This window comes from Phyllostomus discolor, chromosome 8, assembly GCF_004126475.2.
Source record: "Phyllostomus discolor isolate MPI-MPIP mPhyDis1 chromosome 8, mPhyDis1.pri.v3, whole genome shotgun sequence".
Taxonomy (NCBI): domain Eukaryota; kingdom Metazoa; phylum Chordata; class Mammalia; order Chiroptera; family Phyllostomidae; genus Phyllostomus; species Phyllostomus discolor.
The window spans coordinates 26,430,907-26,443,680 of record NC_040910.2 but is presented as its reverse complement, the minus strand read 5'-3'; the positions used below and the strand labels follow the sequence as shown (position 1 = coordinate 26,443,680).

Genomic DNA, 12,774 nt, shown 5'->3' with positions numbered 1-12,774 from the left:
ATAGCTGATCACTTTTTCATTAGGGTTCCCATCAAAGATTACACTGGATGTCTCAGTGGTTAATAGTATCTCCCTAAGTGTACAGAACTGATTTTGAATCATTAGATATCTCTTTTATCTAAATAACTTTCAGACCAGCGATAACATCAGCTTAAATCTTTACTGTTACAAAGGTTTGTGTTCTTTAAATAAGTATGATTTTGTGTGATTGAGGACTCACCCCTCCCCAGTCTCAGAAAAAAGGGTGAGGAAAAAGTGGGGTAGAGGAAGAGAATGAGACATTATTCTAAATAGCATAATAAGACTGAGAAAAAGTTTCATATTTATACAAATGCTGATTTATTTCATGATTTCTGGAAAATCAGACTGTTACATCAGAAGACATTTGTAGTAACGATGGACAGAGGTAAGAAAAAATAAACATCAACCTTACAATTGATACCTATTATTTTCACTAGAAGGTGGCAACTGTAGCTTAGGATATTAAATCTCCAAGCAACACGCTGTTGGGTGAAACCGATTATTGAAGATAAATGTTTGTTTGCAATGCAGTGGCTAACTACCACAAAAATGGATCGGAACCGACCCTCCTACTGTGATGTTCTAGGCACTGAGTCACCCCCTGCCAGGGAAGCAGGAGTTAAAGCAGACTAGCTCCGCACTCATTCCCCCCAGAGCCAGAGTCTGTGCCGGAAGCAGCCCGCACAGTCAGTCCCCTGTGTGCGTCGTGCCGTTGGATGAACAGCACAGAGCCACACTGAAAGCTGCGATCTTTAAAAAATTCCAGATGGAGAAGATTATATTGGAACACTGAGAAATAATGACAGAAGGTGGCTCATCAATTTGAGAGTTGATAGCTGATGCTATGTGAAAAAGGGAAAGAAGTGTTTGAGTGACCAAATTACAAAGAATTTTTAAAAGAAGAAAGAAAAAGCAAGTTCAGGCTGCTATGATACTTCTAGGGAGAAATCTACCTCATATTTTCTCTGAACACAAGTTTTGTTTTTTTTTTAATCCAAACACTTGGTATCCTCACCATATGGAATTTCTTATGAATCAGTAAATTCAAAGTGTCTGCAGTGAGCTTCAATTTCTGAGAATGTAGACAACACTTGAAAATTTTAGTGACATTTGAAATTAAAGAATGCCTTCCACATTTGAAGGGATTCCATCTTCTAAACTCCTGACTGGGCATGCCCCTGTCCCTGTCCAGTGTCTGCTGAGTGTTAAAGTGGGTGGCTGCACTAGAGAAAAAATCCTCAGATTTTTGCTTATTTCCACAGGAATTGTTGAAGCCTTGATAAGGCTCCCAAATCACAGGCTGTGATTAAGGTCCTGATACAGCATTTAAAAGGATAACTTGGACATAAAGTGATGAACATGTGGCCCTAAGGGGATCCACTTTTCATCTCTTCACCTCTCCAAAAACCTTTCCACCTACCTACCTTACAGGAAAGCACACCCATTGAGTGAGCCTCTCTCACGCACATAGAGATTTCAAGTGTCTTACTATTAAATAGCTGAGCATACCCAGGTATTTGAGAAAAAGCCTTTGCCATGGAGGATGCAATACAAATAGACAAAGAAGCAGGATCATGAGAAAAATGTTGAAAATTGCAATGAGTATCTGCAGAGAAATAAGAGAAAATGTATTATCTATAAAAAAAAGAAAAAAGATGCTATGGAAAAGAAAAAAATCAGAGAATGAGAAAGAACTCTGGGAAGTTAACATGGTTTCTAAATAACAAGTAAGTTAAATGACTTGGAGGGTAAAGTTGAGAAAAACCTTCCAGATTAGGTAACAAAATAACAATATAACATAAAAAGGCAATGACAAATACCTGCCTGTTGAGCACACACAATATTTCAAAGAAAAATCATCATGCAATTTCAGAGAGAAGAAAGGAAAATTTTAAAGTTTTCTTGTTGGTGGGAGGAAGGCAGTAAGTAGTATGAAGCAAGTAACATACAAAAAAGAATTAGAAATAATGAAATTAATAAAATTGTATTTTTCAGTAGAAACAATGAAAATTGGTGGAACAATCCTTCAGATTAAGAAGGTTTTGACTTAAAATTCTATGCCCAGCCAAAAGACTAATCAAATGTTACAGAAAAATCAAGGTGTTTTTAGACATTCAACATCTCAAAAAAAAAATGTACTTCCAGTGGGTCTCAGGAAACTATTGACTCTAGCAGAAGAACTGAGTAAAAGATGACAGAAAAGTGATCAAGGAAACAGGGAACTCCTCGAAAAAGCAGTGAAGGGACGGGAGGCTCACAGCTGCAGAGCAGATGGGAAGAGGAACGATTCAGACCGCAGCATCAAGGAAATCTCCTGGAAATGAGATACGTGGTCACCAGGGTGGTGATTGCTGGGGGGGGAGGGGAGTGGAAGGGGACTAAATTGTAATGGAAATATGTAATACAGATTACCTATTAAAGAATAAAAATAAAAGTGAAATAGATTATCTGGTATGTTCTTTTTTTAAAAAAAGCTTTACTTATATAAATAAGACAAGTTTTCATGGATCAACTGGAAAAAAATGAAGACAGGTGTTTACAGAACCTCAGCAGTGAGAAAATGCAGTGATTATTATTAACTTTAGAATGAAATATTATTCAAGAAGGAAAATGTAATCCTAGAATGTTATTTGGCTTTGCTCTGAAAAACAGAATTATAAATATGAAAATAATGAACATTAAAGTGGGTGAGGAAATAAATGATTTGGTAAAGTCAGAGAATTGCATACTCATCTGGCAGAAACTGAACAAAAATACCCAAAGTGGATAAATTAAGAAATATGCAGAAATAAAGAGGTAAACACACAAAAACAAATATTATTGAAGCTGATTGTTCTGAAGCAGTTTAACTGGAGCAGAAGTGCAGCAGAACATGGAATCTATGGTTTTTGTTATATATCTTTTTGTATATTTTGCATTATTTGATAAAAAGAGAAGCCAAAATCATGACCTAATAACAAAGCAATTATTTTTCTCCACATAAATAATATTACAATATATTTTCAATGTCAACAACAAAGAAAAGTTTCTCCTACATTTTGGATTCAGGTTATATTCGATCCTCATGCACTATAATGAGGAATAAATATGTACAGTGAAAATGTTTATAATTGTGACTTACTAAACTTGTGATTTCATCTTTGAGACAATGTACCCTCAAATGGAGATACAATTTATTATAGCACAGGATTTGAAATCAATGGAAACACCATATGATATTTTTAATATGGACTGAAGTCATTCTAATAATGCAAGAGAAACTTACTTTTAATTTTAATATATTTTAACAACAAATTAAATCTCCTGCCTCCTGTGAAATTGTTTAATTGTTCTAAAAAAAAGACTAGGCATTGCATAACTTCATTCTCATTTAGAGGATGTTTATAACACCTGAGAGAATAAACAATTTAAGTGATAGGAATAATTTGCTCACAGTGTTAGAGCTCTTGGAAAAGTAACATGTTACTCAGTATCTGTAACCACTTGGTGGTGCTTTGTGGTAGATGCAATAAACAAAACCCAGTCCTTATCCAGGAAAGATTTCTCAATGGAGGACTTTTTTGTACAGAAAACCAATAAGCAATCATTAAGAACCTTGTGATGCCAAGAGGATGCCAGGTACTGGTGAAGAATTTTGGCTGGTGAATACCAGAATTTTATCATAGGCTTTTTATCTCTCCTTATGTTCTTTGAAATTTGTAAAACCACAAGGCATAGACTTATTTGGTAAATGTCAAGTTCTATTTGACATAAATGTGTTCTCTGTCTAGGGATTTACTGATGGAGACCTATTAAAAATTCAGTTTGGAGGCGCAAATGTCTCTGGATTTCAGATAGTGGACTATGATGATTCCCTTGTGTCCAAGTTCATAGAGAGATGGTCGACACTGGAAGAAAAAGAATACCCGGGAGCACACACAACTACAATTAAGGTAAGCGACCATCTGCCAATATCTACATCTACACTGAAGTCTAACTGCTGGCGAATAGCCTGTTCTCTGGGACACTTTAGGAAGGAGATAAGAGATCTCAATTTGTTTTAGTAATTAAAAAATAAATATAGTGCTTCATGCAGTCAGACAAAGAATCTCTGAATGCTAAGTGCAATGCACTGCTCTAATGTGAGGACTATCCAGACTGATCTTTTATTTTCCATGGATTTGGACACATCGAGGTCTTCACTTGTTTATGTGGTGTATTGTATTGTATATGCACATATACGCACAGATTTAACTCCAAAGATTCGGTACTTCTGTTGTTGATAGGAAGCTATTTTTATGCTAGGGGTCACCTTAGTGAGAGCAGAGAGAAGAGTAAAATCTAGCAAAGAGTGGGACGAGGAGTGAATGGAATGAGATGATGCCCATTCTTTATAAAACTAAGGAAATTTAAGAGCAAAAGTTGAACAACACTTTCAAATGTGTAGTGATATTGTGTCTTCATGGATTATAATGCAGATTCTATATGAACCACTCAGGGGCAATGTTATTTCAGTTGCTCCAACAGTTCATTATGTTTCTATGTCACAGAAACTTTTTCTGTTGTTTTCTGCACATAATGGGAAAAAACTGAAATTGATATTTGGCTTTAAGTTTCTGCCCATCTATGAGACTGGTTCTAGATAAGGATTCAGTTTTGAGTTCTCGATTTTTGAATGCATAAATAAGTCCTATTAATTTCAAGTCAAATTTAGAAAAGCATCCCCCCATAGAATGTTAAAGAATAACCCGGAGTTAATTTCTTCTCAAAACCATGTGACTTCCTGTTTGGTGACTTTGAGATTCAGCATGCATACTGTTTATAACAATATTGTCAGCCTGTGTGACTACTGTCACCCAGCAGGCCAATGGACACCTAGCTTTCCGGGAGGTACTAGTGTCTCCACTTGTGCTCAGTGGAGGTCAGACTGCTGACCCAGTTCTGTGGAATTGCAAGCTCCCATCCATCAAGGATGGTGCCATTTAAGTTCTCTGATGAAGCGTGCAGGTAGCATTCACCCTCAGATGGGACTCAAGTTCTCTCTTGAATACTCTAATAGTCATCTTGTTGCTTTCCACTGCTGCCTGCTGGGAGAGAGCAAAATGAGATGATTGTTTTTCTTGTGGAAGTCCTATCATTTTTAAAGTTCCCGTGCCATGCATGAAAAGGGAAAGCGATTTGGAGATAGGAGAGATCTTGGCAATGCACTCTCTTAACCTTTTTGCTAAAACCCAGCACCAGATTTCACTCTGTTGAGAGCCTGCCTGGTGACCTTTCTTTGTTCTCTTCCTGCTGTAGCATTTCACTCATGGGCCTCCCTGAGCTTCCCTGTTGGCTGTTCCCGCCAAGTGTCAGAGAGACCTGGATGTCCCTTCCGTGTGGGGAGCAGCACAGAGCACAGGCTTCTAGGTTTAAAAACCTTGGCCCCGATGCAATGTTGGACATTTGGCTCAGGTTCTCATCTCCACAATGCAGTAGTGGCTGTTAATATCCAGGGTGACATGAAGATTAGACATTTACAACCTATTAGCACAACTTTAGAAACCTAAGTGCCAATAGGAGATAATAGTTGTATATGGCTTTTTGAAGCTTGATCAAAATTACAGGACATCTGTGGGAGAATATGGCTTTGGGTGTGAGTTCATCTCAACACAGATATGAACACAGTATTGTTCATGTAGTACAGGACCAGGAACTGAATGAATATGTGTGTGTGTGTATACACATATATATTCATTCAGATGAATATATATTCACATGTATATATACACACATATATGTATATTCATATATATACACAAATATGTGTGTGTGTGTATCTCAAAGGCAGGCTACATGATATACAGTCCTGCCTTTGATAATCCACAATCGAATGGAAGAGACAAACATGACAATAAGCAAATATAATAGATAACGATGCATGACAATATGCCAGCTTCCTGCATATGATGAGGCCAGAACAGGGAAGGCTCTCTGGGGGTGGGATACCTGAGCAGGGCTTTGTGCTCGGTTGAGCAGGAGGGAAAGCATGGGGGGCGCTTAGGGAAGTACAACATAGAGACTACAGTGATGCAGCAGCGGGACAGACTCAGGGAGACTCCACGTGGAGCCCCTGTAAGCTCTTCCTGCAACAGTCTTTCCGTCTCAGTTCTTGGCAACTCCATTTCTTCAGTTGTTATTTCGACCAAAAACATGGAAATGTCTGTAACTCCTCTCTTTTCCTTGTAGCCCACATCTAACTCGTCAGGAAACCCTATCAGCTCTGGTAGGGTCCTCACCACCTCTTCTGTGACACCCTCTAAATCCAACCGCCGTTGTCTGCCAGGATTGCAATGATCTCTTATACTGGTTTCTCTTCTTCCATACTTGCCCCTCTATATCCCATATTTGTGGTCCTTTTCAAACATAAATTAGAGTATGTCCCTCTTCTGCTCCAAGCTCTCCAGTGACTCTCTGTTTCATTGGAGGTAAGTGCCAAAGTCATCCCATTAGCCTTTATATGGCCCTAAACACACATGACCTTCTCTCTTGCCCCCCACACCCTCAGCCCCCACCTTGCTCATCCTGCTTCAGCCACATGGACCTTTTTGCTCTTCCGTAAGCACAAAAGGCACCTTCCCACTTTACAGTCTGTGTGCTATTTGCTCTTCCGAATGATCCCCCTTTACATACATCTCCCTGGCTAAGCCTCCTGCACTCTTTAGGTCTTTGTACAAATGCCGTCTTCTCAAGGAAGCCAAGAGCAGGCTTGCTATTTAAAACTTCAGTTTTCCCCCATCAGGGTATGTCCCCTTGCTCTTTCTCTGCTCTGTTTAGCCCCATTATTTCCTTTTAGCGTACTGTATTTATAATTAATCCATTCACTACACTGGAGTTGTCTCTCTTCTCTTGAAAGTGAGTGCCATGGGAGCAGGAATCCTGTCGTTGTTGTTCTTTGTTAGTTCACCGATGGATCCCCAGCCCCTAGAATAAGGCCTGGGACATAACAGCTGTTTGATAAAGCCTTTCTGAATGAACACATAGAAGAAAGCAAAGGCACTGTGCTAGCTCCTATGAGAAGTACCTACGATCTGGAAGCAGGACAAGGCTTCTTAGAAGGAGCAATATGGGATTTGAAACCTGAAGGAGACATGGGAATTAGGAGAAAGAAGGGCCAATGGCTATGCAGAGAGGAAATAAGATAAATAAGGTCCCCAGTATAAGGGACATATAAGTATTTCCACAGGGCTGACAGTTGAACAGAGGTATTTGAAAGAATTCTTAGAACAAATACTTTAGAAATCTGCAGGATCCAGATCCTGTGTGTCTGTGGAATTGTTTGTGTTATTCTGGGAGCCACAGGGAACTACTAGAGGGTGTCTGGTGATCATGGTTTCGATACCAGAAGGTTCTTGTGCGGGCCCTGGCGACAGCAGATTGCAGGGAGAGCACGTGATGACAGGACAGCTTTCAGTAAGAGACCTAATTTGGGCAATCAGGCAACAGTTGAGCATGGTCTGAACTGCGATTGTGGCATGAGGGTGGCAGGAAATAAATGAGTTTGTTGCATTTGCCAGTTCTTTCCAGCTCTTCATTTGTAAATAGTAATTGCAAAAGCATACGCATTCATTTACAACGTATTGATAAAATTCAGTTGAGAGATGTTTGTGATTTAAAAGGGGCATCTGAAAGGCAGTCTGCATCATCTGTATGTTATTGGCCCTGAGTCTCAAATGGTGGTTTGCACAGTCAGCATATGATAAATACCTGTTGCAGTGAAGAGTAATGGAATGGAAAATATACTTTGAAGGTATCCAATCCCTGAAAATCAGAAAATACGCCATTATCACTGCTATACCATTTGGTTTAAGTTTCTGCCCTAGAATTCATTATATTCTTTAACTCAGCCATGGCAGACAAGCAGCATTCCTTACGTGAAGAAATGTAAAATGAGACCTGAACCATCGAGGCACCTCGTTTTAAATGGCACCATGAAAATGGGCATTTTACCTTCCTTAAGTTTTTTTTTTTCAAAAAGAGGCAGATTATAAAATGATTGCCACTATCTCAAAAATAATTTATAAATATTTCCATGTTTAGATAGATCTTCAGTGGACTGACTTTTGCGTGGCATTTAAATAATGGATTTCACACACGAATCTTATTTTACTCCAGAAACGACTAAGCGCAGACTCACGTTTTCTGAATTGCTGTCCTAAGAAAGTTATTAGGCCTGTCTGCAAATAGTATAATCTTTCGCAGTCGAGTAATTAGCATTGTCCATTAAACAGTACCCCAGTGGCCTCATAGACTTAATCCTGCTTCTTGAATGTTTTGACTGACCCAAACCACAGCTGACACATTGGAATCCCCCACTTTTGATATCACAGCATGTTGCCCCACAAGAACCTTGAAGCTTGACATATTTAGGTATTTACATTTTGTGGTTTAAAAAGTGTGTATATGACCAAAATAAACCCAAATATTAATAAGTTGATATTAATAAAATTATGTATCTTATAATTTGTAAAATAAAATTTATTCTTCAGTTACAGTTTACTTTCGATATTGTTTTATACTGGTTTCAGGCATACAGCACGGTGGTTAGACAGTCGTACTCTTTACTAACTGTCCTGATATTTCCATGCCCCCCTGGCACCACCCCTCAGTATCCCAATATCATTGACTGTGTTCCCTGTGCTCTACCGTACATCCCTGTGACTGTTTTGTGACCACCAACTTGTATTTCTACATCCCTTATCCTCTTTCACCCAGCCCTCCAGCCCCTCCCCTCTGGTAAAGGCCAGTCTGCTCTTAATTCTTAAAAACTGCTGTGTTATTTAAATACGTATGTATATATTACACCATGAAAAATAAAAATGCATTATTATTTGTAATAATGCAGGATATCTAGGTTCATCTTGTTTCCACATTTCTTTGTCTCTAAAGGGAATCATTGTAGGTGATCTGTAAGATTTCTCCCAAAGCTCTAACACTATGATTACATAAAGAGCTAATTTAGGCACACAAGAAAAAAGTACACTAACCTTTGGAATTGTTGCTGAATCTCTGACAGGCTTAATGGTTCCTCTGTCTCTCAAAGACTGGAGTGCATTACAGGTGGGCAGCTCTGAACTCCAACTGCCAAAATCAAATCCTAAATCACCCTAGCAACTATTTGTTTTATTTTTCATAAAATAGAAAAAATTAGGAAATTTCTCTTTGTTAGAAGATTTCCAGGAAGTGGGGAGAGTCAGAGGGAGGAATTTATGCATCCAACAAAATAAAAGATGTGCTTCCAAGAAAGTGTTTACTCACCTGTGGCTGAAGCAAAACCAGACAATTTGTTGATTTGAGTATCTTCTATCTTTGCGAATCTGATTAGTTTTATCTAAAAGTTTGAATCCTTAAGTGAATTAAAAGTTTTAGGATATAAAAGTCTTGGTCCATAGCAAGATTTTCAAGGTCAATAGTCAACTGGAAAATTTAGGGAAGAATATGTTTTTTTTTAATGTATTCTTTTTACATGAAAAGACTTGGGTTAAAAATATCATAGTGGGTTAAAAATTATTTGTATTATATATACAGAATAATGATTGTATTATATATAAAGAATAATTATTTGTATTATATATAAAGAATAATTAAGATAGCTCTGTTGGTTCCTTGCCAACAGAGCTGTCTTTTCACCCTTGGAAATGTGATGCAGCTTGCATGCTTACTAAAGATGTTGGGTATTTTTACTTTTTAATTAAGTGTTCATTGTTTAAAGACATTTTAGGTTCCTAGAAAAACTGAGCAAAACATATAGAGACTTCCCAAACACCCTCTATGCCCACATAGGCATAGATAGCCTCCTGCAATAACCCCACTCCATAGATTGATAAGATTTATTAGAGTTGATGAATCCACTTTGGTGTATCATAATGTCCCAAAGCCCTTCGTTTGTGTTATGGTTCACTCTTGGTGTGGGACATTCTTTGGGCTTGGACTAATAGCATTCTTCCATCATTATAGTTTTATACAGAGTATTTTCACTGCTGTAGAAATTCTCTGTGTGCTTCCTATTCACCATTCCTCCCACACTCATCTCCTGGCAACCGCAGATGTTTTTTACTGTCTCCACAGTTCTGCCTTTTCCAGAATGTCGTATAGTTGGTATCATACAGTATGTCGCCTTTTCAGATATTTTTGACTTAGTATATTCACTTAAAGTTCCTCCAGGTGTTTTTGTGGCTTGGTAGCTTATTTTTTGAGTGCAGAAAGTTTTCCATTGTCTGTGTGCAAAATTTATTTACCCATTCACCCACTAAAGGACATTTTGGTTGCTTCCAAGTTTTGACAACTATGAATAAAGCTGCTATGAATATCTGTGTGCTGGTTTTTGAGTGGACATATGGTTTCAACTCCTTTGGGTAAATACCAACTGGTACAATTGCTGGATCATATGGTAAGAGGATGTTTAGTTTTGTTAGAAACTGCCAAACTGTCTCCCAAAGTGGTTATACCATTTTGCATTCCCACCAGCAATGGATGAAAGAAAGTTCCTGCTGCTTCACTAATGTTCAGTTTTTATGAACATTTTGTGTGGGGTTTTTTTTTTAAGTTTCAAAGGGTACATTCAAAAGGCCTTACAGGAAATTAAAGATGACCTTATCACCGACAGCTCTTTTCCAGTGGGTAGACTGCAGTTGAATTTGAAATTAAGTCAAGTGAATAATTTTAAGTTTATAATGGATTTCTTACTACTATTCTTTTTCTTCTGGGTCTAGTTGATTTTTAGACATTGCAAAGAATCTTTTGAAAAACTTTCTAAAATTCTGATAGGCTTACTTATTTTTCCCAGTGCTCATCAATTTTGACCCTGTTGTTAACTTTGTAGAACAAAGAAACTGAGAAGTATATTGTGCAAGATTATCTAAAGAAATATCATTCAATGGATAATACTTTTATTTAAGTAAATAATTGATGCATTTTAAAAATGAGTAGGAAAAGTTAACTGTGCCATAAAATTTTTAACACCTCAAAGTATGTTACCTGCACAATATTTTTATGGAAAATAATTGGTGTTACAGAAATTTTGAAAACAGTAATTAGTTTGGACAATGCTGATCAAACAAAGTTAAACAGTGATGTTACTGCAGATTTCTCAGGGCCTTTGATGTGCCGTGAGAATCATTTTCTGAACTTACTAGATCACAGGGTTTTGTGGACCAGGATAGTAGTTTCAAAACACTGTAAAAACAAGCTAGCTTTATATCAGGAGAGATAGTAATCACAGGAAAAAGAAGGCAAAATGCTCGTCAATAACTCTGATGTTAAGCACATTTTACAGCTCACCCAGCTTCACATTTCCTGTAACTTTAACCCATTTGATGTGTAAACATCAAACACAGGGACCAGTATCTCCGTGTTCCTGGGACTGATGAGATTCCTGGGACTCCAGACTTTCTTCTGCTCTAAAGCTGTGACAGCCCCAAACAAATCAGTCCAGTTGATCACCCTCGTTACCCCAGAAACACAGATTCCTGGATTCAAATTCCACCTCTGTCACGTAGTGTTGTAACCCTGGGCAAATATATTTTGATAACTTAAAATTTTCATTTGTGAAGTTGGAATAAAAATATTTGTTGCAAAGGATTTTTTTTAAAAGTTCACTAAAAATTTATCCAGCTCAGGTTTGGCACATAGAGAACTAGGTCAACATGAATTTTTTTCTCTTTTCCTCACCCTCCTCTCCCACACTCCTATGGCATACAAGAGGTATTCCTCTCTATTTTATTGATCAGAAACTTTGGACATTGATACTTTAATTAATCTGCCTAACTCAACAGAGCAATAAATAATAAAATCATGGCTTGAGCTCTATTCTTTTGATGCTATATGCAAAGCTTTCTCAACACTATTCAACCCAATTTCACATGTCAAGAAAAGTTTGCAAAGTGGCCATTCATAGGAAATTTTGTAACACTTCATAATGCCTCAAGTCTATGTTTGAGTGGTACATTTTCTATTTTAGCATGTGCAGATAGCATATGTTTAGGAATCTGTACTATTTTATGATGCCCCCTAAAATTTCTATTTTAGTCTATTTATTCTCTTTGTATATTCATTCAATTTTAAAGATACATAGAGCAGCTTTTCATTTCCTCTCTTCCTGGTTGTCAGAATATTATTGTGGTTGTTTTTTGTGGGGGGTTTTTTTGTGTCAGTGATTATGGTAATATATTGCTGAATATGTAAATGTCTGATGACTATAGGGCATAACAAACATTTAAAATGCATATTTCATTTTATTTTAGAAAAATAAATATTAATAAATATGCATTTAGAATGGACTATAACGTACATTTGGAAAATGGACCATAGAAACATTCTCTCAGGTTCCTTCTAAGTCTAGATATGAAGTGATTGAGATATAACACTGCAAACCATAATCGCCTCCACTGAAAGATAAATTTCCAACTCAGCTGAAGCATTTCACAGAACATAAACATCAGGGCCAGGATGATACATTTGTTTTCAAAGAAAGAGGTAGTTACACTGCCATCATGTTCCCTTCAAATTAATTTACATCTAGTTTAGTGAATGGCAGAATAAAGCTGAAATATTTAACTATCCAATCAAAATGCGAACATATTTGTTTAGAAAAAGAAATGAGCCACATATGCAGAACATAAACAAAATGGAACTCTGGATACAGAGGCTGTTGATTTTCTCTTGGCCCAGAACTGGGTTTCTGTGATTGTGACTTTTAATTCAAAATGATAATAGGCTTGAGACTTGATTAGATTT

At 37.3% G+C, this 12,774-nt stretch overlaps 1 protein-coding gene across 12 annotated transcripts in view; it reads left to right on the top strand.

Moving 5' to 3' along the window:
- Positions 1 to 12,774, top strand: part of GRIA2 (glutamate ionotropic receptor AMPA type subunit 2) — a 126,931-nt gene that overhangs the window by 80,022 nt on the left and 34,135 nt on the right. For all 12 annotated transcript variants that reach the window (XR_004904610.1, XR_004904611.1, XM_028519221.2 and 9 more), the window contains exon 6: positions 3,792 to 3,953. Coding sequence is in view for 10 of the 12 variants with exons in the window: in XM_028519221.2 (XP_028375022.1) it covers positions 3,792 to 3,953 (162 nt within the window). In the remaining 2 variants the exon portion in view is untranslated. The remainder of the gene's footprint in view (positions 1 to 3,791; positions 3,954 to 12,774) is intronic.